Consider the following 26,210-nt stretch of genomic DNA (forward strand, 5'->3'; position numbering starts at 1 on the left):
CCTCCAGCACAGCGCAGTCTTGCCTCAGGTCCTAACGTGTCAGGAGTGGGTGGATTAAGGTTTAAGAAAATATTTTATATGTTTAGAAGAGTTGAGAGTCATTCTTATTTTTTTAGGGAAGAAATTGTATTTAATTAGATTAATTAATTCATCATTTTAAGTTGAAGTATAGTTGATTTACAATGTTGTGTTAGTTTTAGGTGTACAGCACAGTGATTCATATATATATATTCTTCTTCAGATGCTTTTCCATTATAGGTTATTACAAAATATTGAGTATAGTTCCCTGTGCTATAGAGTAGGTCCTTAGTGGTTATGAGAGTCACTCTTTAAACAGCAGAATCTTGGAGTGTACAGTGAAGGGAGGCCGAGCGGCTCCGCGAGCTCCTCTCTCTCCACTTTCCCATAGAGAAGCCCTGACTGGCCGCTGAGGGCGAGCCACACACACGCCCTCGCGCCCGGCGAACCCGCGCGGTCACTATCATAGGACACAGGCTTTGCCGCAGTTCATCTTCCTCCCTGTGTACTTTCCGTTTGCCTTCCTGGAATTCTGCTGCATCACAGAAGCTGGAAGTTCTGATGTTCCATTGAACTCACGATGGAAAGTCTTGACTTGACCGGTCAGAGTAATGAAAGGCAGTCATAGAAATAAAGATTATTCCGCAGAAGGAGAAGGAGCTGGAAAACGACCAAAACGAAAGTGCCTTCAGTGGCATCCATTGCTAGCAAAGAAACTTCTTGACTTTTCAGAAGAGGAAGAAGAGGAAGACGAAGAGGAGGATATTGATAAGGTTCAACTTCTTGGGGCCACTGGTCTAGAGCAAGATGGTGAAACTGAAGATGATGAATCACCAGAACAGCGAGCCCGGAGACCAATGAATGCATTTCTCTTATTTTGCAAACGTCATCGCTCTCTTGTACGTCAGGAACACAGGAACAGGCTTGATAACCGAGGTGCTACCAAGATACTAGCTGATTGGTGGGCTGTTCTCGATCCAAAGGAAAAGCAGAAATACACAGACATGGCCAAGGAGTATAAACATGCATTTATGAAAGCAAATCCTGGCTACAAATGGTGTGCTACCACAAACAAGCCTGTGAAATCCCCAACATCCACTGTCAATCCACGGGAGAAACTATGGGCCTTCCCATCTGACTCTTCAAGAGCCTTGCCAAGCCCCAAGAAAACAAAGCCTGAAGAAATGCCTCAGCTTAACTTTGGGCTGGCTGATCCTACTCAAATGGGAGGCCTGAGCATGCTGCTTTTAGCTGGAGAACATGTTCTTGGTACACCAGAGATATCCTCTGGCACTTGCAGGCCTGATGTTTCAGAATCCTCTGAATTGCGTCAGGAGTCACCATTATTTCAGTTTGCCGAGATATCTTCAGGTACCTCCCACCCTGATGTTCCGTCAAAACAATGTCAAGCATCAGCCTTGTTTCAGTTTGCAGAGATCTGTTCGAAGACTTCACAGTTGGGCGGTGCTGAACCTGTAAAACGCTGTGGAGAGTCTGCACTCTTTCAACTGGCAGAGATGTGCCTGGCATCAGAGGGGGTGAAAATGGAAGAATCAAAGCTAATAAAAGCCAAAGAATCAGATGGCGGAAGAATTCAAGAACTGGAGAAGGGCAAGGAAGAAAGAGAAATGAAAATGGAGAAAATAGATGAAGCCAGGTTCCAGAAAGAAGCAGAATTTGAAAAATCAGCTAAGGAAAATGTAAGAGATTCTAAGGAATTAAGAAATTTTGAGGAGCTGCGAATGGATGATATAATGGGTATAAAAATGGAAGCTCCTAAAGCAATTAAAAAGGAAGAATTAGAGGAAGATCAAAAATGTAGTCACTTCCCTGATTTTTCTTACTCTGGCAGTAGCAAGATAATAATAAGCGATGTTCCCAGTAGGAAGGATCACATGTGCCATCCTCATGGCATTAGGATCATCGAGATTCCCACAGCGTTAAGCAAACCAGAAAAGCTAAAAAAGGAAAAGAAGAAAACCAAAATGGATCGACAGGGAAATGATAAATCCACACCCAAGAAGACTTGCAAAAAGAGGCAGTCCTCGGAATCTGATATCGAGAGTGTCATGTACACCATTGAAGCTGTTGCAAAGGGAGACTGGGGCATCGAGAAGCTTGGAGATACCCCTCGCAAGCAGGTGCATACATCCTCGAGTGGCAAGGGAAGCATTTTGGATGCCAAGCCACCAAAGAAGAAAGTGAAATCAAGAGAGAAGAAAATGTCAAAGGAGAGATCCTCAGACACCACCCAAGAGTCAAGACCTCAAGATTTTATCAGTATTTCTGCCAGCAAGAACATTTCTGGTGAGGTCCCAGAGGGTATAAAAGCAGAACCTTTGACCCCTACGGAGGATGCATTACCACCCAGTCTATCGGGACAGGCCAAGCCTGAGGACAGTGAGTGTCACAGAAAAATAGAGACTTGTGGCTCCCGGAAATCTGAGAGGTCTTGCAAAGGTGCTCTTTATAAAACCCTGGTGTCTGAGGGTATGCTCACCTCTCTGCGAGCTAATGTTGGCAGAGGGAAACGAAGGTCAGGAAAAGGAAAGTCCTCTGATCATGAAGAGTGTTGGCATGAAGAAAGCTGGACATTTCACCAGAGTGGGACCAGTGGAAGCAAGAAGTTCAAGAAGACAAAGCCAAAGGAAGACTCTCTCCTTGGCTCAGCAAAGCTGGATGAAGAATTTGAAAAGAAATTCAACAGCCTCCCTCAGTATAGTCCTGTTACATTGGACCAGAAATGTGTACCTGTCCCAAGAAAAAAGAAGAAGACCGGACATATGTCCTCAGAACCGACCCAAACCAGCAAAGGTCCTTTCCAGTCTCAGAAAAAGAACTTATTCCACAAAATTGTCAGCAAATACAAGCACAAAAAGGAGAAGCCTAATGTTCCGGAAAAAGGAAGTGGGGATAAATGGCCAAACAAGCAACTCTTCTTGGCTGCCATTCACCCTACAGAAGCCATATTTTCAGAAGACAGAAACACCACAGAGCCTGCTTATAAGGTTACAAATGCCCCATCCATTCCCAACACTCCAGAGCCAACAAGGGCGCAAGAACCCTTGGTGGGCAGTCAAAAGAGAAAAGCAAGGAAAACCAAGATCACACACCTTGTCAGGACAGCAGATGGCCGGGTATCACCAGCAGGAGGTACTTTGGATGACAAACCAAAGGAACACCTGCAGAGGAGTCTTGTTAAGGTGACCGAGACAGGCTGCAATGACGCATGCTCACACAACCGAGGGGCCACGGAGACGCGGAGCAGCACCCCGGAGATGCCCGCCGTGTCTGCGTTCTTCAGCCTCGCTGTGCCGGCCGAAGTGGCTGCCATGGAACATGCATAGAAGTCAGAGATCAACTCCGCTCCCCCATGATGGACAGCCAAAAGAAATGCCCCCGACTCCTGTACTTATTTCTTGCGCTGACCAGTGAAGCGCCCTTTAATTGTAAAACATTGTGCTTTACCTACTACCCTAGCCTTGTCTTTATTGAGAGATGCTAGTGAGTCCATGTGGTGGCAGATAGAGACAGCAAACAAGTGCTTGTTGCCCTACACGGCCCAGATTCACTTGAAGCAGAAGTTGGCACCCTGGGCCAGTTTGTTCTTTCAGAACCCAGAGTCTTTGAGGGTGATGTTGTCTGTCTGATAATGAGCAGAAATGGGATGATCCTAGAGCTTTGCTTTCTATGGAAGGCTTTTGATGGTAATAGGTGGTAACTTGGTAAAAGGCTGCCTTTACTGTAGCTCATCCAGCATCTCTTTTACCAACCAGAGAGTGTGAAACTAGTTTCATATATTACCTAGTTATTCTTTCAAAACAAAAACCAAAAGCAAAAAAACAAAAACTGACACACTGCACTAGTTATTATTAGATATTCTTAGTCTTTTTTGTACATGGAGGTTTATGTTCTAAGATGGTTTATATAATAGGCTATACCTACATTTACATTGTAGAATAATATTAAAAAGCCTCTTCCAGAGACTCCCAAACAGCACGGGCAGGCAGATGTACCGCTGTTAGCGGTGTATGCTCGGCCTTGTGGTCCATATATTCTGCACTTTTATATTTGCCACCAGAGTGGTAGTTTGCTGGCACAAAGAGAAAGAGAGAGAAGAAGAAAAATTACAGTTCTTACAAGCAGAATTTTTTTCTTAGCCTTGAGTGACCAAGAAGAATTTGCTTGGGTCCAATTGTGGCGAATATTTTCCCAGACAGGGGAAGAGTCCAGCAGATTACAGATTACTGATGTTTTCATGCCTTGAGGATTCTTTTATTTTTACACAAGGGTCTGAGTGACCAATGGATCGTTCATACAGACAAAAAAAGAAAAATAGTATTCAGAAGTGACCTTAGGATTACTTCACTATTCAGAACACATTGAAGACACACTCACTTTGTGTGGTCTTTGAGCTACAGCCCTTTTACATCCATCCCAGACAGACTGGACGGGTAGCAATTGCTATGCACAGCCTAATTGGCACTGCAGGTTTTTAGAGCCATTTTGAGTTTTTGTGGTTACGGAGGTATTGATGAGGGAGGTGTGCCTGACCAGAGTGGGACTCGCAGTTATAGATCCACCTGCAAGTTTCCTGTTTCCTTTTCATGTTTTGTTGCTTTTGAACATAAAACCAACCATACATATGCCAGTGCAACTGGATTAAGTGGCTTAGAACATTCAACATATTGACTCCATCACCTGACGTTCACAGTATCTTGTTTCTTAGCAACAGATGCAAAGTGATAAATCAAAATTAGTCTTCGGCTACAGATTTTACAGGGTATTTGTTCCATAGCACAAAGTATTTCCCCACTCTTGCATCACAGCACAAACTACCAACTTTTAAGTATTGGATTCCAGCAATAATTTTTACTGGTTTTCAAACTGGCGGAATTTTGATAGTGTTAGTTCAAGTTTGAAACTTTTGAATTAGATCTCTAAATGGTGACAGTTTACAAGGTTTTATCTAGCTATCTTATTTATACTTGACTGAATTGTAATGATGATTTTTTTTCTCATCGTAATTTGACCTAATAGCCATACCAAAAAATGACTCTATTAGTACTGACTAGGTTTAGCTTTTCACGGTTGTAGATGTTACTTCAGTTTCGGTGCTGGAAAATATGTACAACATACTAATAGAATTGAAAAAGAACAGAGAGATTTGGGCTTTTGTTTTTTTCAAAGCAGGTAAAGAGGGCATCAGGGCATTGGAACGGTGTCCTCAAAAATGCATATTCCTTGTGGGCATGGAGGAAGAAGGAATTAGTAAGCAAGGTTAATCAGAGGCAGAAGCTTAGCCCCATTCACACAGAAATAAATCAGGTGAGCAACCCCAGATTTTAGCATGATATTTTTACTACGATGCTGTTGTATTAATATTTTCTAAATTTCGAAACACAAAGTGAATGTTTGAAAATTGCTGGGTCCCAGTGTTGGTGGCTGTTGGAGTTTCTGGACCACTTGCTAGCAGTGATTTAAAAATTATAATTAGCTAAAATCCAAAAAAAAAAATAAAATCAACAACAAAAGTTGTTTGGTGCAGAACATGCACCTTGACAATGGCACTAACTTGTTATTCTCTAGAACATGTTAGAATAGGTCTATTTTTGCCAGTGCCCTCTCCTCCAGTCCTCTGATTACATTTCACTAGAGTTCCTTAACAGAGTGCTGTATATTCATGGGACCTTTCTTAAAAAGAAGCAAAACAAAAGATGACTTTTTTCTATGTGATTAATATATCTTACTTGATCTGCTTTTCCTAAACCTCAGTGGCTTTTCCCTTAGGCAGGGGTCGGGGTGGAGGGCGACCTACTGGATACGACTGTTTTCAGGTACTTCAGAAAAAAAAAAAAAACCCACCTTTTTGTAGACATGCTTAATTTTTAAGCGGTTAGGCACTGAGAGTAGCAGAAATCCTGCAAAGCTCTATAGTCTTTTAGACACTCACCTTGTCATTTCTCTGAGTAATGTCTTGATTTCAAAAATAGTGCTTTTCTCATGCCCTGAATCCACTGGAGAGGGGTGTTGGTATTTTCAGGTAACAACATTTGTGAGCACAAATATTGCAGACCAACATGTAGTACCCTCCCCCATTTATCATTTTCATTTCACTTCTCTCATTCTTTTTTATTTTAGAAAATCATATTGCTATGGTGTGTACCTTAATCTGCCAGCAAACACCATCTACACTAACATTTGTCCCACAAGCATCCTCAAGAGAAAAAGTTGTTGCACCTTATATATATTTCAAGCAAACCAAAATATGATGCTCTTCTGCCTTTGTTTTATTCTAAATTGTTGTATCATATCTTTCTGAAACCATTCTGAATCTAGTTGAAATTCTCAATATTTATGCTTTTACCTTAATTTCTAGATTCAAACCTGTATATAAATCTTTGGAACAAAATTGTCCTAGCCCTTCTCTGTGTTGCTGGAAGTGGATGATTTAGTCTCAGATGGAGACACAGTACTGTTCCAGTTTTCTTTAGCCTTTTATTTATTTAGTTATTCTGGGTATTTTCCTATGTAATTTTGAAGTGTGTAGAGTATACTATAGTTACTGAAGCTGCAGCTCCAAGAAGCTGAGTGAAAGAGAGAAAATACTGTAAGACGCCCTTCTTAAGTGTTTATTTGTTTGGATAACTGTAATGAGGCCAGGAAAAGGCAAAAGGTCCCACAGCCACTTTGAAGACACAGGTTCTTATCCCCAAACTAGGTTACGTCCCAGATTTTAGATGAAAATGGTGAATTCTTTAAAGCCCTCTTTTTTAAAAGGATATATCATACCATTGTAATTCTGACAGTCTTTTCCCCCCCGAAAATATATTTATTTAATTCCGTCAGATGAGCTTTCTACCAGTGCCCCCTCAAAGCCATGCTCAACTCATTCCCACGTTATCACTGTTATTATAGTTCCTGCCATTCAAACTGCTGCCGAGAAAAAAAGTGATCGAACACTGTGAACAAAATGGAGCATCTGAACGGGTCTGGTTATTTAGAATCCAACTTGTGTAATCCCTGTCACTCTCTTATCAAGTCAGATGCTACTCTGCCTGAGTCATAGAAAATTTTGTTTGCACTCTGTAGTCCTTGGCTCATCCTCTGGAAATGTTTGCACCTATGTAAAATCTCAAGCAGATTATAAATCGATACAGCACTAGGAGTAAGCTGAAAACTGAATGACATGTTTTGTCTATACAGTTCCGGGGGAGGGATGGGGAATATCAAGTAGCTCTGTTCCAAGTTTGGCATTTGGCATTAATGTGAAGCAGTGGGACCATGCTGCCTGTTAAACTACTGTATGAATCCTAAGTGTTCTGGAGACCAGCAGCTGGAGGCTGGAGGCCAGCATCCATACAGCAAAGGGGAAGCATCGCCGCTTCTTGGGGGAAAAGGAAGGAAGTCGTGCAAGGCCTGGAGTCATCATTTGTAAAGGGGAAGTCGGGGTGTACGTGATGCTGTGAGAAGGTTCACCTTTGATTGCACTGCTTCACAGAGCCCTCAGATAAGGCCAATCCTAATGGGCTACCTCGGCTTTAACGGTTAATTCCAGTAAGTCCTGTTTCAAAGGTTTGTCTTTTTTTGCTTCTACCGTCAGGGCCACTGTTTTCCACTGCAGTGTTTTGACTTCCCAAACCACCTTCTCCAGAGAGAACAATGTATTGCTGAAAATGGGCAGTAGAAGCAAATGCTCTTATTACATTTGACCTATAAAGTATTCAGAGTGACTGTTAGGTGGGAATTAAAATTTAGCTTTCCCCACATAGGATCTTGTTTTGCACCTTATAAAGAGTGTACTAATTGTTAATTAGGTGTTGCTTTTATTTAGACAAGCATTCCCAAAGAATTAGATTTGGATTTTGTGTTTCTTTGAGTTTGGGGATTTTTTATTTTACAGTTATCTTATTTAGATTGACTAACCTCATACTTACAATAAAAAAAGAAACAGTGGTTCAGTTCATCTTACCAGATATGTCTGGTGATGTATTCAGAGTCTGATGGACTGCTTTGCTTTTATATAGTTTGGAAGTGATAGTGAAGTTTATTATACCCCATATTAAATGACCTTGTCCTTTTCACTGGGGACATTATCTTACATTTTAGAAACAGAAGCAGCAAAAGAGTGAACAACAAGACAAGTACATTTGATTCCCCTCATACACGTCCATCTGTTTGTGCTACGCTTTCCTTAAAAATATCAATATACATTTTCTTCACACGTACAGAAAGTTTCCTCTCCTGGCCAAATTTTATTTGTGGTGGTATGATTTATAATAATAACAGAAAAGAGGAAACCTTGTACTTAGAAATTCGGTGGCCACTGTTTCCTTGTTGCAGTCAGTGGTCAAAATTGATCCTGCCCTGAAGTTGATCTTTTTTATTTATTTATTTATTTATTTATTTATTTATTTATTTATTTATTAGTTTCTGCTTAATAACAAAGTGAATCAGTCATACATATACATCTGTTCCCACATCCCTTCCCTCATGCATCTCCCTCCCTCCCACCCTCCCCATCCCACCCCTCCAGGCGGTCACAAAGCACCGAGCTGATCTCCCTGTGTTCTGCGGCTGCTTCCCACTATCTATCTACCTTACGTTTGGTAGTGTATATATGTCCATGCCTCTCTTTCGCTTTGTCACAGCTTACCCTTCCCCCTCCCCATATCCTCAAGTCCATTCTCAAGTTAGGTCTGTGTCTTTATGCCCGTTTTACCCCTAGGTTCTTCATGACATTTTTTAAAAAAATTCCATATATATGTGTTAGCATACGGTATTTGTCTGTCTCTTTCTGACTTACTTCACTCTGTATGACAGACTCTAGGTCTATCCACCTCATTACAAATAGCTCAGTTTTGTTTCTTTTTATGGCTGAGTAATATTCCATTGTATATATGTGCCACATCTTCTTTATCCATTCATCGGATGATGGACACTTAGGTTGTTTCTATCTCCGGGCTATTGTGAATAGAGCTGCAATGAACATTTTGGTACATGTCTCTTTTTGAATTATGGTTTTCTCAGGGTATATGCCTCGTAGTGGGATTGCTGGGTCATATGGTAGTTCTATTTTTAGTTTTTTAAGGAACCTCCATACTGTTCTCCATAGTGGCTGTACCAATTCACATTCCCACCAGCAGTGCAAGAGTGTTCCCTTTCTCCACACCCTCTCCAGCATTTATTGTTTCTAGATTTCTTGATGATGGCGATTCTGACTGGTGTGAGATGATATCTCATTGTAGTTTTGATTTGCATTTCTCTAATGATTAATGATGTTGAGCATCCTTTCATGTGTTTGTTGGCAGTCTGTATATCTTCTTTGGAGAAATGCCTATTTAAGTCTTCTGCCCATTTTTGGATTGGGTTGTTTGTTTTTTTGCTATTGAGCTGCATGAGCTGCTTATAAATTTTGGAGATTAATCCTTTGTCAGTTGCTTCATTTGCAAATATTTTCTCCCATGCTGAGGGTTGTCTTTTGGTCTTGTTTATGGTTTCCTTTGCTGTGCAAAAGCTTTGAAGTTTCATGAGGTCCCATTTGTTTATCTTTGTTTTTATTTCCATTTCTCTAGGAGGTGGGTCCAAAAGGATCTTGCTGTGATTTATGTCATAGAGTGTTCTGCCTATGTTTTCCTCTAAGAGTTTGATAGTTTCTGGCCTTACATTGAGGCCTTTAATCCATTTTGAGCTTATTTTTGTGTATGGTGTTAGGGAATGATCTAATCCTATACTTTTACATGTCCCTGTCCAGTTTTCCCAGCACCACTTATTGAAGAGGCTGTCCTTTCTCCACTGTACATTCCTGCCTCCTTTATCAAAGATAAGTTGACCATATGTGCATGGGTTGATCTCTGGGCTTTCTATCCCGTTCCATTGATCTATCTTTCTGTTTCTGTGCCAGTACCACACTGTCTTGATTACTGTAGCTTTGTAGTATAGTCTGAAGTCAGGGAGCCTGATTCCTCCAGCTCCGTTTTTCGTTCTCAAGATTGCTTTGGCTATTCGGGGTCTTTTTTTTTTCCAAACAAATTTTGAAATGTTTTGTTCTAGTTCTGTGAAAAATGCCACTGGTAGTTTGATAGGGATTGCATTGAATCTGTAGATTGCTTTGGGTAGTAGAGTCATTTTCACAATATTGATTCTTCCAATCCAGAAGCATGGTATATCTCTCCATCTATTTGTATCATCTTTAATCTCTTTCATCAGTGTCTTATAATTTTCTGCATACAGGTCTTTTGTCTCCTTAGGTAGGTTTATTCCTAGATATTTTATTCTTTTTGTTGCAATGGTAAATGGGAGTGTTTTCTTGATTTCATTTTCAGATGTTTCATCATTAGTGTACAGGAATGCCAGAGATTTCTGTACATTAATTTTGTATCCTGCTACTTTACCAAATTCATTGATTAGCTCTAGTAGTTTTCTGGTAGCATCTTTAGGATTCTCTATGTATAGTATCACGTCATCTGCAAACAGTGACAGCTTTACTTCTTCTTTTCCGATTTGGATTCCTTTTATTTCCTTTTCTTCTCTGATTGCTGTGGCTAAAACTTCCAAAACTAGGTTGAATAAGAGTGGTGAGAGTGGGCAACCTTGTCTTGTTCTTGATCTTTGTGGAAATGGTTTCAGTTTTCCACCATTGAGGACAATGTTGGCTGTGGGTTTGTCATATATGGCCTTGATTAGGTTGAGGAAAGTTCCCTCTATGCCTACTTTCTGCAGTGTTTTTATCATAAATGGGTGTTGAATTTTGTCAAAAGCTTTCTCTGCATCTATTGAGAGGATCCTATGGTTTTTCTCCTTCAATTTGTTAATATGGTGTATCACATTGATTGATTTGCGTATATTGAGTAATCCTTGCATTCCTGGAATAAACCCCACTTGATCATGGTGTATGATCCTTTTAATGTGCTGTTGGATTCTGTTAGCTAGTCTTATGTTGAGGCTTTTTGCATCTATGTTCATCAGTGATATAGGCCTGTAGTTTTCTTTCTTTGGGACATCCTTGCCTGGTTTTGGTATCAAGGTGATGGTGACCTCGTAGAATGAGTTTGGGAGTGTTCCTCCCTCTGAAATTGTTTGGAAGAGTTTGAGAAGGATGGGTGTTAGCTCTTCTCTAAATGTTTGATCGAATTCGCCTGTGAAGCCATCTGGTCCTGGGCTTTTGTTTGTTGGAAGATTTTTAATCACAGTTTCAATTTCAGGGCTTGTGATTGGTCTATTCATATTTTCTATTTCTTCCTGATTCAGTCTTGGCAGGTTGTGCATTTCTAAGAATTTGTCCATTTCTTCCAGGTTGTCCATTTTATTGGCATAGAGTTGCTTGTAGTAATCTCTCATGATCTTTTGTATTTCTGCAGCATGAGTTGTTACTTCTCCTTTTTCATTTCTAATTCTATTGATTTGAGTCTTCTCCCTTTTTTTCTTGATGAGTCTGGCTAATGGTCTGTCAATTCCTTAAGTTGATCTTTATGCACAGAATTAGTTACTGTGAACATTACTACTCTTTCCAGAGATTTTCTAATAACTTGGGCCAGAACTGGTTACCGAGGAGCAAGGACCTAATTCCATGCCTCCACACCCTCCGACTGCACCGCACCACACGTCTTACCTCACAAGCTCTAACCTAAATCACAGAGGCACGCGTTTCGTGGACTAACCATCACATCCCCTGGCGGCCTCAGGGGAGTGCTCACGTCCACTGACACCTCCCTTTAGTGCGTCAGCTCGTAGCGGCAGAACTGGGGTGGGGGAGGTTTGTGATCTGGAGCTCAGCACATGCTCGGCAACATGTTTCTCATTTCCTTAGCATTCATGGCTTGCTCTCAGGAATCTGTCGAAAAGGAATAAAAACCACCTGAGTGTCCACATTACCAGATTATGAACTTTTCCCATAGGTTTGAATTGCTTACTTACCTATTATAAATTAACCACAGCTTCATTTGGCCACCAGGTCTTAAGTCTGTTGACAGTTTTCAGCATGACCGAATTGCTCATTTTTCTTGCTTTCAGAAATTGGCTTGGTTGTCTTTAGAGTTGGTGTAAACGTGCCATGTAATAAATGATTTCCACTTAATGGTACAACAGAATTATTGCTTTCTTAGATGTATGTGTAGTAAAAGTCAATATACACGTTTATATAATTTCTTTCCTCAAAATCTTATACTTAATTTAATTTCTAAAAATTGCACATGTAAGTCATGTGTATAACATGCTAAAGTACTTTAACTGTGATCTTAAAACTGAATAAAAAATATTTAATAGAAAATCAGAATATTGGGCTTCCCTGGTGGCGCAGTGTTTGAGAGTCCACCTGCCGATGCAGGGGACGCGGGTTCGTGCCCCGGTCCGGGAAGATCCTACATGCCGCGGAGTGGCTGGGCCCGTGAGCCCTGGCTGCTGAGCCTACGCGTCCGGAGCCCGTGCTCCACAACGGGAGAGGCCACAGCAGTGAGAGGCCCGCGTACCGCAAAAAAATAAAAAATAAAAAAAAACTCAGAATATTTTAGTATTGCAAGAGTTCTGCAGCTCTTAATAGTTTGTAAATCCACTATCTCATTTGTAATTAACATTCTCAATTCTCTTACTCTATGCCTTTTTATAAGGGAATAGTGAAGACAACTTTCTTTGTTGAAAAGGGTATAAGGTATGACAAAGCCCTGAGATATTTCAGGAAATTGTATTTATTGAGAAACTGACCAAGAACCCACATTTTTCCCTGTTACTGTAAGAAGTCTCCAGAGAAAGATTTTCAAAGACTGTCAGTTCAGTATTCACTGGAAGAAGTCTGGCTATTTTGATCCCTAACTGAATTTACATAGATCATCTACATTTGAACATTCAGAGGTACTTAAGAACATTGCTTTTGTTCTGGACCATATGATGTATTTTAAAATTTAAAGTTGAAACATAACATATAGTGCTTCTTTGCAAATATGAGTCCAAATAAGAACAGAAATCAGTCACTGTAGAAAAACATGTAGCCCAACAGAAATCTTGACTGGGCAAGGAAGCTTCACCTACTTCACCTAGGGACGAACCCGCGTCCCCTGCATCGGCAGGCGGACTCTCAACCACTGCGCCACCAGGGAAGCCCTGAAAGGAATTTTTTATCCAAAGTTTATAATGAGTGTCTACAAATCAGTGAGAAAATTACAAATGCCCAGTTTAAAACTGGGCAAAAGATAAAGACAAGTTATTCACAGAGCAAACTGTATAAATAATAAATCAACACATAAAAAATGTTCAACCTCACTAGAAATCAGGGAAAAGCCAATTTAAACATGAGATCGTATTTTTAACTTCAAATTGGGGGGGAAAACCGAAAGAGGGAGTGTTGAGGAAGGATTTGGGAACCAGTTCTTTACATATAGTACTGATAAGGTTGTAAATTTCAGGGAAATTTGTGAAGGAACATTTCAAAAGTTTATACATCCAGCAGTTCTACTTCTATAAATCTTTCCTAGAGATATGTGTACCTGTGTGAAAATTTATATTTACAAAAAAATATTTTCTGCTGCGTTGTTGGCAATGACAAAAAATTAGAAGGAACCCAAATTCCCATCAATATGAGTGGTTAAATGACAGTAGAGCCATACTCTAGAATGCTCAGCTTCCAGTAACCAGAATAAGCTCGACCAATGTGCACTGATGTGAAAAATTTCCAAGATACATCTTAACCCCCTTGGTAGTATTCTTTTATTTTTTTTTTAATTTAATTTATTTATTTTGGGCTGTGTTGGGTCTTCGTTTCTGTGCGTGGCTTCCTCTAGTTGCGGCGAGCGGGGGCCTCTCTTCATCACGGTGCGCGGGCCTCTCACTGTCGCGGCCTCTCTTGTTGTGGAACACAAGCTCCAGACGCGCAGGCTCAGTAGTTGTGGCCCACGGGCCTAGTTGCTCCACGGCATGTGGGATCTTCCCAGACCAGGGCTCGAACCCGTGTCCCCTGCATTGGCAGGTGGATTCTCAACCACTGCGCCACCAGGGAAGCCCCGGTAGTATTCTTCATATCTTAACATGTGCATACCTATGACACATAAATTCCATGTCTAATTTTCTGTCCTACAAACCTACGAAAAGCTACAGACTTCTGATCAATATCCCCCAAACTATTGTCAATTGTAAGAAGTATGTCCAAAAGAAAAAAAAAGAATCAGAAATCTGTTCAAAACCAGCAGATTTTAAAGAACTTATTATCCCCTCACCCACCTCTGTTCTGCTATAGCAACACTGGAAGACTGCAACTAGGAAAGAGAGCAAGCCTAACTCCCACCTCAAATCTTGTCTCTCAACTACAGGGTATGATGAAGTCATTTAAAAAATATATTTAAAGGAGACTGAACCCTTAGGTGAAAGACCCCAATAAGTTATTTCCCTAAAATAGACAGTAAATAAAGACTTTGGAATGCGTTGCAGTGGAAAGATGTGAAATCTCTTTCTTTGGGTCTTCTTAAAATTATCACATTCCCACATATGTCTGCAGTGTTTTAAATATTTTCCATTTATGTAGTAAACATTGAAAGACAGAAAGACAGAGGTTATTTCCAGCTAGATGTTATCCTTTCCCCCCAATGGAACTATGCTTTCCTTTCTAGACACATGAGCTCTCCTTTTTCGAGTCTGAGATTGGAAGTTCTCATGGTTGAATTGTTAACACATTTATCTTTATTTGGGTTGAGTTTGATCCAGCTACTCTGAAGACTATGGTTTCTTCACTAAAAATTGCTTCCATTGTAGATTTATCACCTGGTTGGCAAACGCTGGATAACTTCAGGCACAAGAACATTACTCTGAACCTGGGTGTGGTCAGTGAGATAGAAACCAACATTATTTTTTCCTTCATGATATGAAATATACTCTAACTTTACTCCCAGGGTTTTGTCCAAAAAGCTCATAAAACATAAATTGACTCTGCCCTTCAGACTCCCATGTTCTCCTCCAGTCTACACAGCAAAGTCTAAGTTCAATTACACCAAGACTGATGCCAAATTTCAAAAAACGAGAGCACCCTCCATTTCTGCTAGTGCCAGGTGTGTTGTTCCAGGTGCACAGAAGTATCTTAAAAAGTCTTAGTAAATCTCATTCTACAATAAATAATTACTCAACAAGTTCTCTCTGGACCAGGGTATACTAAGCCAGTGTCTGCTTTCTATTGCAGGCGAAGAAGTTTGTGGTCTTTCATGGAGCTTCCATTTACCAACCTGGAAATGGCATTCATTTTATTGGCTTTTGTTATCTTTTCCCTCTTTACTCTGGCTTCCATCTACACTGACCCGGATGAGAGGAATGAAGGTAAACAGAGAGAGCTCTTCATAAGAGTCCCCATTTCCTTTCCCCACCCAATCATCTTTCTTTGATTTGGTTTAGTTTCTATTCTGTATGTGAGAATGAGTTTGTTTTGGGGTGTGCTGTGTGTGTGTGTGTGTATGAGAGAAGGGAGACAGAGAGACAGAGAAAGAGAGTTTTATTAAATGGCCTGAAATATCTACTGTGGCATTTTACCATTATTTATTAAGAGAGGTTTGGAAATGGAAACGATTATTCACATGACTTTTAATCCCAGAATTTTGCAGGTCTTATGCCCTGAATTTTATATCTATATCTATATCTATATCTATATCTCTCTATATATGTATATGTATATATATAATTTTTCTTTCACCATCCTCCCATCACTGCCCCTCATCCCTGTCCCCCATCAGAAACTTAAAATGTGCAAAAAGCACAATATCTTTCAAAGTCATTAAAGGTAATTTTCACAGGCTAAATGCAAGTTCACAAGAAACAAATTCCATTATCGTATACATATATGGTGTGTGGAGGTGTGCGCTTTTGTTCAACTATAAATAAGAAGGAAAAGAATTAAAGGTTTTTTCCTAATGAGCTCTTGTCAAAGCCCAAACTTTCAAAAAAAATGTAGAAGCGTTTAAAAAACTCAACACCACATGTTTGCTTATTGCCAGTCATAACAATTATTAGCAATAATATGTAATTTAAATGGCAGTTCTTGGTATTTCACTGTAGTTCAGGTCCTACCAAATTTCACACAAAATTAATGGTGACTGACCATTTTTGAGGGCAAAAATTATATATATATATATATATATATATATATATATATATATGGCATATGGTAAGGAAATAATATATGTTTGTAGAGAATAAGATAAAATCATAAAAAGAAAACTGTGCTTCCTAAAATTGTGATACCTCTCCATGAATTTTTGGCTGTGAAAGAAGTGCTCTCTGTAAAAGACAATAGTATTCTCTGTCTTATAAACATACTACACTTACAGAAGTAGAAAACAAGAAGCCACAGTAAACAGACATTTAATTTCTGCTGACATGAAGATTGGGAAGCGTAACTGGAGTCCGTAAAGTCTTTTCCATGCTCCATATTGTTTTAGTTTAAAATGGGTTTGGCTGAAAGAAAGAGTAAGAGCAAAATTGCAGTTACTTTAACTAGATGATAATGTCTTTCTCTCACACATAAAGGAAGCCTGGGGGTAGAAGTTCCCTCCTGACACGACTCCCTGGTATCCTGGACCCAGGCCACACTGTCTTGGTTCCCTCCCATCTCCTATGGCAGCTCCCATGTCCGGCACTGACCCAGCTGGCCCATCTTCCACTATCATCTATGCATGCCTGTCAGCAAGAAGAAGCAAGAGGGCACACCTCTGTCTTTTAAGAGCGCTCCCAGAACCTACACTCACCACTTCCCTTTGGCCAGAATTTAGTCCACGGACATACCGAAAGGAAAGCTGGGAAATGTCATAGTTATTCTGGGAGGCGTGTGTGGAGCAAAAACTTTGGGTTTTGTTCCTAAAGGAAGAGGGGTACAACCAGCAGTGTCTGCCAGACCCGTAGACTCCTAACCATGCATTCACTACGGGGCTGGTAGTCATGAAATTGGGGAATATTTGAGCTAGAAGGAATGTTAAGAGAGCATCTGATTTACTGATGCTTAACCAGAGCTGAATATCAGAAAGGCACCTCATACTTGGGGCCCATCACAAACCCAGCAAATACGCATTTCTGGGTGTCCCACCTGGCCACGTGTCTTTGCACAAGATCCCCTACCCCCCCCCCCCATTTTTCTAGCTTTCTTCTCTGGTTAAGAAGCATTGACCAACTATTCATATTTCAGATGTGACAACAGAGACCCACAAATGTTTAGTGAGTTTCTCAGGGGCTCAGTTAATTAGCAGAAGAGCCAAAACTAGAGCACAGACTCCCCGTTGCAGGTTCCTGCCCCCTCTCTGCACTCCCATGACTCCTGAGTTATGATCCATGGACACAGACAGCCAGAAGACTGGGCCAGTCATAGACATTGACCTTTCCTTTACACTTCTGTATTCCGTTTTTCATAAGTTCCTTTTTCTTCTGCTCTATTCCTCCTATATCTGAGGTCTACTTTCCAAGCTAAAGCAATTCCTCCATTTGAATACTGTTCACTAACAGAACTAGACCCAGCTGCCCAAGAATTCTCATCGAAGAACACCCTTGCTTCCCTTCGTGACCACCAGGTCGGTGCCAAGCACAATTTTGCATGAAAGTACAAAATGTATACACTTTCCTAAATGTGGTAAGACCCAGGAGTAAAACCCACCTTCATTAAAATTGCAGGGCTATTTTCATCTCCTTTCTGGCACAAGCAGAGAATTGCAGGAGCCACAAAAATAAACTTAAGAGAGGCAGATTTAATTTCACATGTGTATTTAAAATCTGATAGACTCAGCTATGGGCAATGGAGAATCTAAATCTGAATGGGACTCAGCTCCTATGTCAGGGAGCTGATTGTCTCATGGAGGATTCAGTTGTATAACCAGAGCCGACCCAGTGAATGGGCTACCTGAGTTTCCAACTAAGGAGGATGGGGTCAGAACGGAAGCTCTTCCTTGGGGGTATTGCGGTGGGCTTCACGGAAGAGCTGGCTACCCTGATGCAGGTGATATTGACAGAGTAGGGTGGGTGGGGTGCATTCTAACTAAGAATACAGCTTAAGGAAAATTACCTGACCGAAAAAAATGAAATGTATAAGAGGAAAAATCAGCTATGGTTTGGAATGTACCTTAAGTCCAACAAGGAATTGAACAGAACTGATCATTGGCCAGAATCTTCTCAAGTCCTTCAGAGGTCAGAAGACGAACAAAGCATTTTAACAGGGAGTCTCTTAAACTTAAGAAACGGGTGCCTCTGACCTCAGCCTCCCACGTGAGAGCAAAGGCTCTCAAGCTCTAACTTGCACATAAGTCACCTAGAGATTTTATGAAAAAGTAGACTACTGTTCAGTAGGTCTGGGTGGGACCTGAGATTCTGCATTTCTAAGAAGCTTCCAGGTGACGACCATGGTCTAGAAGACGAGCCCAGCCACAGATGTGACGCTTGCAGGACCCAGGGGGCCAAGCTCATCTGTGTGCAGCAGGGGAGGCGGGAGCTTGGCTACGTGGCTGGGCGTCCACGTTCCGTCCCGTAAGCAAGGCCCTAGAGGACACGGGGCAGACCCAGAGCTGGAGGGCAGGGCCTCAGCCTCCAGCACAGCGCAGTCTTGCCTCAGGTCCTAACGTGTCAGGAGTGGGTGGATTAAGGTTTAAGAAAATATTTTATATGTTTAGAAGAGTTGAGAGTCATTCTTATTTTTTTAGGGAAGAAATTGTATTTAATTAGATTAATTAATTCATCATTTTAAGTTGAAGTATAGTTGATTTACAATGTTGTGTTAGTTTTAGGTGTACAGCACAGTGATTCATATATATATATTCTTCTTCAGATGCTTTTCCATTATAGGTTATTACAAAATATTGAGTATAGTTCCCTGTGCTATAGAGTAGGTCCTTAGTGGTTATGAGAGTCACTCTTTAAACATCAGAATCTTGGAGTGTACAGTGAAGGGAGGCCGAGCGGCTCCGCGAGCTCCTCTCTCTCCACTTTCCCATAGAGAAGCCCTGACTGGCCGCTGAGGGCGAGCCACACACACGCCCTCGCGCCCGGCGAACCCGCGCGGTCACTATCATATGACACAGGCTTTGCCGCAGTTCATCTTCCTCCCTGTGTACTTTCCGTTTGCCTTCCTGGAATTCTGCTGCATCACAGAAGCTGGAAGTTCTGATGTTCCATTGAACTCACGATGGAAAGTCTTGACTTGACCGGTCAGAGTAATGAAAGGCAGTCATAGAAATAAAGATTATTCCGCAGAAGGAGAAGGAGCTGGAAAACGACCAAAACGAAAGTGCCTTCAGTGGCATCCATTGCTAGCAAAGAAACTTCTTGACTTTTCAGAAGAGGAAGAAGAGGAAGACGAAGAGGAGGATATTGATAAGGTTCAACTTCTTGGGGCCACTGGTCTAGAGCAAGATGGTGAAACTGAAGATGATGAATCACCAGAACAGCGAGCCCGGAGACCAATGAATGCATTTCTCTTATTTTGCAAACGTCATCGCTCTCTTGTACGTCAGGAACACAGGAACAGGCTTGATAACCGAGGTGCTACCAAGATACTAGCTGATTGGTGGGCTGTTCTCGATCCAAAGGAAAAGCAGAAATACACAGACATGGCCAAGGAGTATAAACATGCATTTATGAAAGCAAATCCTGGCTACAAATGGTGTGCTACCACAAACAAGCCTGTGAAATCCCCAACATCCACTGTCAATCCACGGGAGAAACTATGGGCCTTCCCATCTGACTCTTCAAGAGCCTTGCCAAGCCCCAAGAAAACAAAGCCTGAAGAAATGCCTCAGCTTAACTTTGGGCTGGCTGATCCTACTCAAATGGGAGGCCTGAGCATGCTGCTTTTAGCTGGAGAACATGTTCTTGGTACACCAGAGATATCCTCTGGCACTTGCAGGCCTGATGTTTCAGAATCCTCTGAATTGCGTCAGGAGTCACCATTATTTCAGTTTGCCGAGATATCTTCAGGTACCTCCCACCCTGATGTTCCGTCAAAACAATGTCAAGCATCAGCCTTGTTTCAGTTTGCAGAGATCTGTTCGAAGACTTCACAGTTGGGCGGTGCTGAACCTGTAAAACGCTGTGGAGAGTCTGCACTCTTTCAACTGGCAGAGATGTGCCTGGCATCAGAGGGGGTGAAAATGGAAGAATCAAAGCTAATAAAAGCCAAAGAATCAGATGGCGGAAGAATTCAAGAACTGGAGAAGGGCAAGGAAGAAAGAGAAATGAAAATGGAGAAAATAGATGAAGCCAGGTTCCAGAAAGAAGCAGAATTTGAAAAATCAGCTAAGGAAAATGTAAGAGATTCTAAGGAATTAAGAAATTTTGAGGAGCTGCGAATGGATGATATAATGGGTATAAAAATGGAAGCTCCTAAAGCAATTAAAAAGGAAGAATTAGAGGAAGATCAAAAATGTAGTCACTTCCCTGATTTTTCTTACTCTGGCAGTAGCAAGATAATAATAAGCGATGTTCCCAGTAGGAAGGATCACATGTGCCATCCTCATGGCATTAGGATCATCGAGATTCCCACAGCGTTAAGCAAACCAGAAAAGCTAAAAAAGGAAAAGAAGAAAACCAAAATGGATCGACAGGGAAATGATAAATCCACACCCAAGAAGACTTGCAAAAAGAGGCAGTCCTCGGAATCTGATATCGAGAGTGTCATGTACACCATTGAAGCTGTTGCAAAGGGAGACTGGGGCATCGAGAAGCTTGGAGATACCCCTCGCAAGCAGGTGCATACATCCTCGAGTGGCAAGGGAAGCATTTTGGATGCCAAGCCACCAAAGAAGAAAGTGAAATCAAGAGAGAAGAAAATGTCAAAGGAGAGATCCTCAGACACCACCCAAGAGTCAAGACCTCAAGATTTTATCAGTATTTCTGCCAGCAAGAACATTTCTGGTGAGGTCCCAGAGGGTATAAAAGCAGAACCTTTGACCCCTACGGAGGATGCATTACCACCCAGTCTATCGGGACAGGCCAAGCCTGAGGACAGTGAGTGTCACAGAAAAATAGAGACTTGTGGCTCCCGGAAATCTGAGAGGTCTTGCAAAGGTGCTCTTTATAAAACCCTGGTGTCTGAGGGTATGCTCACCTCTCTGCGAGCTAATGTTGGCAGAGGGAAACGAAGGTCAGGAAAAGGAAAGTCCTCTGATCATGAAGAGTGTTGGCATGAAGAAAGCTGGACATTTCACCAGAGTGGGACCAGTGGAAGCAAGAAGTTCAAGAAGACAAAGCCAAAGGAAGACTCTCTCCTTGGCTCAGCAAAGCTGGATGAAGAATTTGAAAAGAAATTCAACAGCCTCCCTCAGTATAGTCCTGTTACATTGGACCAGAAATGTGTACCTGTCCCAAGAAAAAAGAAGAAGACCGGACATATGTCCCCAGAACCGACCCAAACCAGCAAAGGTCCTTTCCAGTCTCAGAAAATGAACTTATTCCACAAAATTGTCAGCAAATACAAGCACAAAAAGGAGAAGCCTAATGTTCCGGAAAAAGGAAGTGGGGATAAATGGTCAAACAAGCAACTCTTCTTGGCTGCCATTCACCCTACAGAAGCCATATTTTCAGAAGACAGAAACACCACAGAGCCTGCTTATAAGGTTACAAATGCCCCATCCATTCCCAACACTCCAGAGCCAACAAGGGCACAAGAACCCTTGGTGGGCAGTCAAAAGAGAAAAGCAAGGAAAACCAAGATCACACACCTTGTCAGGACAGCAGATGGCCGGGTATCACCAGCAGGAGGTACTTTGGATGACAAACCAAAGGAACACCTGCAGAGGAGTCTTGTTAAGGTGACCGAGACAAGCTGCAATGACGAATGCTCACACAACCGAGAGGCCACGGAGACGCGGAGCAGCACCCCGGAGATGCCCGCCGTGTCTGCGTTCTTCAGCCTCGCTGTGCCGGCCGAAGTGGCTGCCATGGAACATGCATAGAAGTCAGAGATCAACTCCGCTCCCCCATGATGGACAGCCAAAAGAAATGCCCCCGACTCCTGTACTTATTTCTTGCGCTGACCAGTGAAGCGCCCTTTAATTGTAAAACATTGTGCTTTACCTACTACCCTAGCCTTGTCTTTATTGAGAGATGCTAGTGAGTCCATGTGGTGGCAGATAGAGACAGCAAACAAGTGCTTGTTGCCCTACACGGCCCAGATTCACTTGAAGCAGAAGTTGGCACCCTGGGCCAGTTTGTTCTTTCAGAACCCAGAGTCTTTGAGGGTGATGTTGTCTGTCTGATAATGAGCAGAAATGGGATGATCCTAGAGCTTTGCTTTCTATGGAAGGCTTTTGATGGTAATAGGTGGTAACTTGGTAAAAGGCTGCCTTTACTGTAGCTCATCCAGCATCTCTTTTACCAACCAGAGAGTGTGAAACTAGTTTCACATATTACCTAGTTATTCTTTCAAAACAAAAACCAAAAGCAAAAAAACAAAAACTGACACACTGCACTAGTTATTATTAGATATTCTTAGTCTTTTTTGTACATGGAGGTTTATGTTCTAAGATGGTTTATATAATAGGTTATACCTACATTTACATTGTAGAATAATATTAAAAAGCCTCTTCCAGAGACTCCCAAACAGCACGGGCAGGCAGATGTACCGCTGTTAGCGGTGTATGCTCGGCCTTGTGGTCCATATATTCTGCACTTTTATATTTGCCACCAGAGTGGTAGTTTGCTGGCACAAAGAGAAAGAGAGAGAAGAAGAAAAATTACAGTTCTTACAAGCAGAATTTTTTTCTTAGCCTTGAGTGACCAAGAAGAATTTGCTTGGGTCCAATTGTGGCGAATATTTTCCCAGACAGGGGAAGAGTCCAGCAGATTACAGATTACTGATGTTTTCATGCCTTGAGGATTCTTTTATTTTTACACAAGGGTCTGAGTGACCAATGGATCGTTCATACAGACAAAAAAAAGTAAAATAGTATTCAGAAGTGAACTTAGGATTACTTCACTATTCAGAACACATTGAAGACACACTCACTTTGTGTGGTCTTTGAGCTACAGCCCTTTTACATCCATCCCAGACAGACTGGACGGGTAGCAATTGCTATGCACAGCCTAATTGGCACTGCAGGTTTTTAGAGCCATTTTGAGTTTTTGTGGTTACGGAGGTATTGATGAGGGAGGTGTGCCTGACCAGAGTGGGACTCGCAGTTATAGATCCACCTGCAAGTTTCCTGTTTCCTTTTCATGTTTTGTTGCTTTTGAACATAAAACCAACCATACATATGCCAGTGCAACTGGATTAAGTGGCTTAGAACATTCAACATATTGACTCCATCACCTGACGTTCACAGTATCTTGTTTCTTAGCAACAGATGCAAAGTGATAAATCAAAATTAGTCTTCGGCTACAGATTTTACAGGGTATTTGTTCCATAGCACAAAGTATTTCCCCACTCTTGCATCACAGCACAAACTACCAACTTTTAAGTATTGGATTCCAGCAATAATTTTTACTGGTTTTCAAACTGGTGGAATTTTGATAGTGTTAGTTCAAGTTTGAAACTTTTGAATTAGATCTCTAAATGGTGACAGTTTACAAGGTTTTATCTAGCTATCTTATTTATACTTGACTGAATTGTAATGATGATTTTTTTTTCTCATCGTAATTTGACCTAATAGCCATACCAAAAAATGACTCTATTAGTACTGACTAGGTTTAGCTTTTCACGGTTGTGGATGTTACTTCAGTTTCGGTGCTGGAAAATATGTACAACATACTAACAGAATTGAAAAAGAACAGAGAGATTTGGGCTTTTTTTTTTTTTTTTCAAAGCAGGTAAAGAGGGCATCAGGGCATTGGAACGGTGTCCTCAAAAATGCATATTCCTTGTGGGCATGGAGGAAGAAGGAATTAGTAAGCAAGGTTAATCAGAGGCAGAAGCTTAGCCCCATTCACACAGAAATAAATCAGGTGAGCAACCCCAGATTTTAGCATGATATTTTTACTACGATGCTGTTGTATTAATATTTTCTAAATTTCGAAACACAAAGTGAATGTTTGAAAATTGCTGGGTCCCAGTGTTGGTGGCTGTTGGAGTTTCTGGACCACTTGCTAGCAGTGATTTAAAAATTATAATTAGCTAAAATCCAAAAAAAAAAATAAAATCAACAACAAAAGTTGTTTGGTGCAGAACATGCACCTTGACAATGGCACTAACTTGTTATTCTCTAGAACATGTTAGAATAGGTCTATTTTTGCCAGTGCCCTCTCCTCCAGTCCTCTGATTACATTTCACTAGAGTTCCTTAACAGAGTGCTGTATATTCATGGGACCTTTCTTAAAAAGAAGCAAAACAAAAGATGACTTTTTTCTATGTGATTAATATATCTTACTTGATCTGCTTTTTCTAAACCTCAGTGGCTTTTCCCTTAGGCAGGGGTCGGGGTGGAGGGCGACCTACTGGATACGACTGTTTTCAGGTACTTTAGAAAAAAAAAAAAACCCACCTTTTTGTAGACATGCTTAATTTTTAAGCGGTTAGGCACTGAGAGTAGCAGAAATCCTGCAAAGCTCTATAGTCTTTTAGACACTCACCTTGTCATTTCTCTGAGTAATGTCTTGATTTCAAAAATAGTGCTTTTCTCATGCCCTGAATCCACTGGAGAGGGGTGTTGGTATTTTCAGGTAACAACATTTGTGAGCACACATATTGCAGACCAACATGTAGTACCCTCCCCCATTTATCATTTTCATTTCACTTCTCTCATTCTTTTTTATTTTGGAAAATCATATTGCTATGGTGTGTACCTTAATCTGCCAGCAAACACCATCTACACTAACATTTGTCCCACAAGCATCCTCAAGAGAAAAAGTTGTTGCACCTTATATATATTTCAAGCAAACCAAAATATGATGCTCTTCTGCCTTTGTTTTATTCTAAATTGTTGTATCATATCTTTCTGAAACCATTCTGAATCTAGTTGAAATTCTCAATATTTATGCTTTTACCTTAATTTCTAGATTCAAACCTGTATATAAATCTTTGGAACAAAATTGTCCTAGCCCTTCTCTGTGTTGCTGGAAGTGGATGATTTAGTCTCAGATGGAGACACAGTACTGTTCCAGTTTTCTTTAGCCTTTTATTTATTTAGTTATTCTGGGTATTTTCCTATGTAATTTTGAAGTGTGTAGAGTATACTATAGTTACTGAAGCTGCAGCTCCAAGAAGCTGAGTGAAAGAGAGAAAATACTGTAAGACGCCCTTCTTAAGTGTTTATTTGTTTGGATAACTGTAATGAGGCCAGGAAAAGGCAAAAGGTCCCACAGCCACTTTGAAGACACAGGTTCTTATCCCCAAACTAGGTTAGGTCCCAGATTTTAGATGAAAATGGTGAATTCTTTAAAGCCCTCTTTTTTAAAAGGATATATCATACCACTGTAATTCTGACAGTCTTTTCCCCCCCGAAAATATATTTATTTAATTCCGTCTGATGAGCTTTCTACCAGTGCCCCCTCAAAGCCATGCTCAACTCATTCCCACGTTATCACTGTTATTATAGTTCCTGCCATTCAAACTGCTGCCGAGAAAAAAAGTGATCGAACACTGTGAACAAAATGAAGCATCTGAACGGGTCTGGTTATTTAGAATCCAACTTGTGTAATCCCTGTCACTCTCTTATCAAGTCAGATGCTACTCTGCCTGAGTCATAGAAAATTTTGTTTGCACTCTGTAGTCCTTGGCTCATCCTCTGGAAATGTTTGCACCTATGTAAAATCTCAAGCAGATTATAAATCGATACAGCACTAGGAGTAAGCTGAAAACTGAATGACATGTTTTGTCTATACAGTTCCGGGGGAGGGATGGGGAATATCAAGTAGCTCTGTTCCAAGTTTGGCATTTGGCATTAATGTGAAGCAGTGGGACCATGCTGCCTGTTAAACTACTGTATGAATCCTAAGTGTTCTGGAGACCAGCAGCTGGAGGCTGGAGGCCAGCATCCATACAGCAAAGGGGAAGCATCGCCGCTTCTTGGGGGAAAAGGAAGGAAGTCGTGCAAGGCCTGGAGTCATCATTTGTAAAGGGGAAGTCGGGGTGTACGTGATGCTGTGAGAAGGTTCACCTTTGATTGCACTGCTTCACAGAGCCCTCAGATAAGGCCAATCCTAATGGGCTACCTCGGCTTTAACGGTTAATTCCAGTAAGTCCTGTTTCAAAGGTTTGTCTTTTTTTGCTTCTACCGTCAGGGCCACTGTTTTCCACTGCAGTGTTTTGACTTCCCAAA

The 26,210-nt window shown here is 41.2% G+C and overlaps 2 protein-coding genes across 2 annotated transcripts; both read left to right on the forward strand.

The window, feature by feature from the left end:
• The first annotated feature begins 629 nt into the window (after positions 1-629).
• On the forward strand, positions 630-3,365 carry LOC132489015 (HMG box transcription factor BBX-like). The gene is made up of 2 exons (XM_060097936.1): positions 630-2,219; positions 3,195-3,365. The coding sequence occupies exons 1-2, from the start codon at positions 630-632 to the stop codon at positions 3,363-3,365; spliced, it is 1,761 nt and encodes a 586-aa protein (XP_059953919.1).
• A 15,810-nt stretch (positions 3,366-19,175) lies between these two features.
• On the forward strand, positions 19,176-21,911 carry LOC132486865 (HMG box transcription factor BBX-like). The gene is made up of 2 exons (XM_060094439.1): positions 19,176-21,378; positions 21,469-21,911. Exons 1-2 carry the CDS (start codon positions 19,176-19,178, stop codon positions 21,909-21,911), a joined length of 2,646 nt encoding a protein of 881 aa, XP_059950422.1.
• Positions 21,912-26,210: the final 4,299 nt, after the last annotated feature.

Source organism: Mesoplodon densirostris, chromosome 1 (assembly GCF_025265405.1).
Source record: "Mesoplodon densirostris isolate mMesDen1 chromosome 1, mMesDen1 primary haplotype, whole genome shotgun sequence".
NCBI lineage: Eukaryota > Metazoa > Chordata > Mammalia > Artiodactyla > Ziphiidae > Mesoplodon > Mesoplodon densirostris.

Excerpts from the sequence above, each read along its gene's own strand:
- LOC132489015 (XM_060097936.1), top strand. The coding sequence starts at position 630 with ATGAAAGGCAGTCATAGAAATAAAGATTATTCCGCAGAAGGAGAAGGA. Across the intron at positions 2,220-3,194 it reads CCAAGCCACCAAAGAAGAAA|GAACACCTGCAGAGGAGTCT; the intron begins GTGAAATCAAGA and ends GACAAACCAAAG.
- LOC132486865 (XM_060094439.1), top strand. The coding sequence starts at position 19,176 with ATGAAAGGCAGTCATAGAAATAAAGATTATTCCGCAGAAGGAGAAGGA. Across the intron at positions 21,379-21,468 it reads ACCGACCCAAACCAGCAAAG|GAAGTGGGGATAAATGGTCA; the intron begins GTCCTTTCCAGT and ends TTCCGGAAAAAG.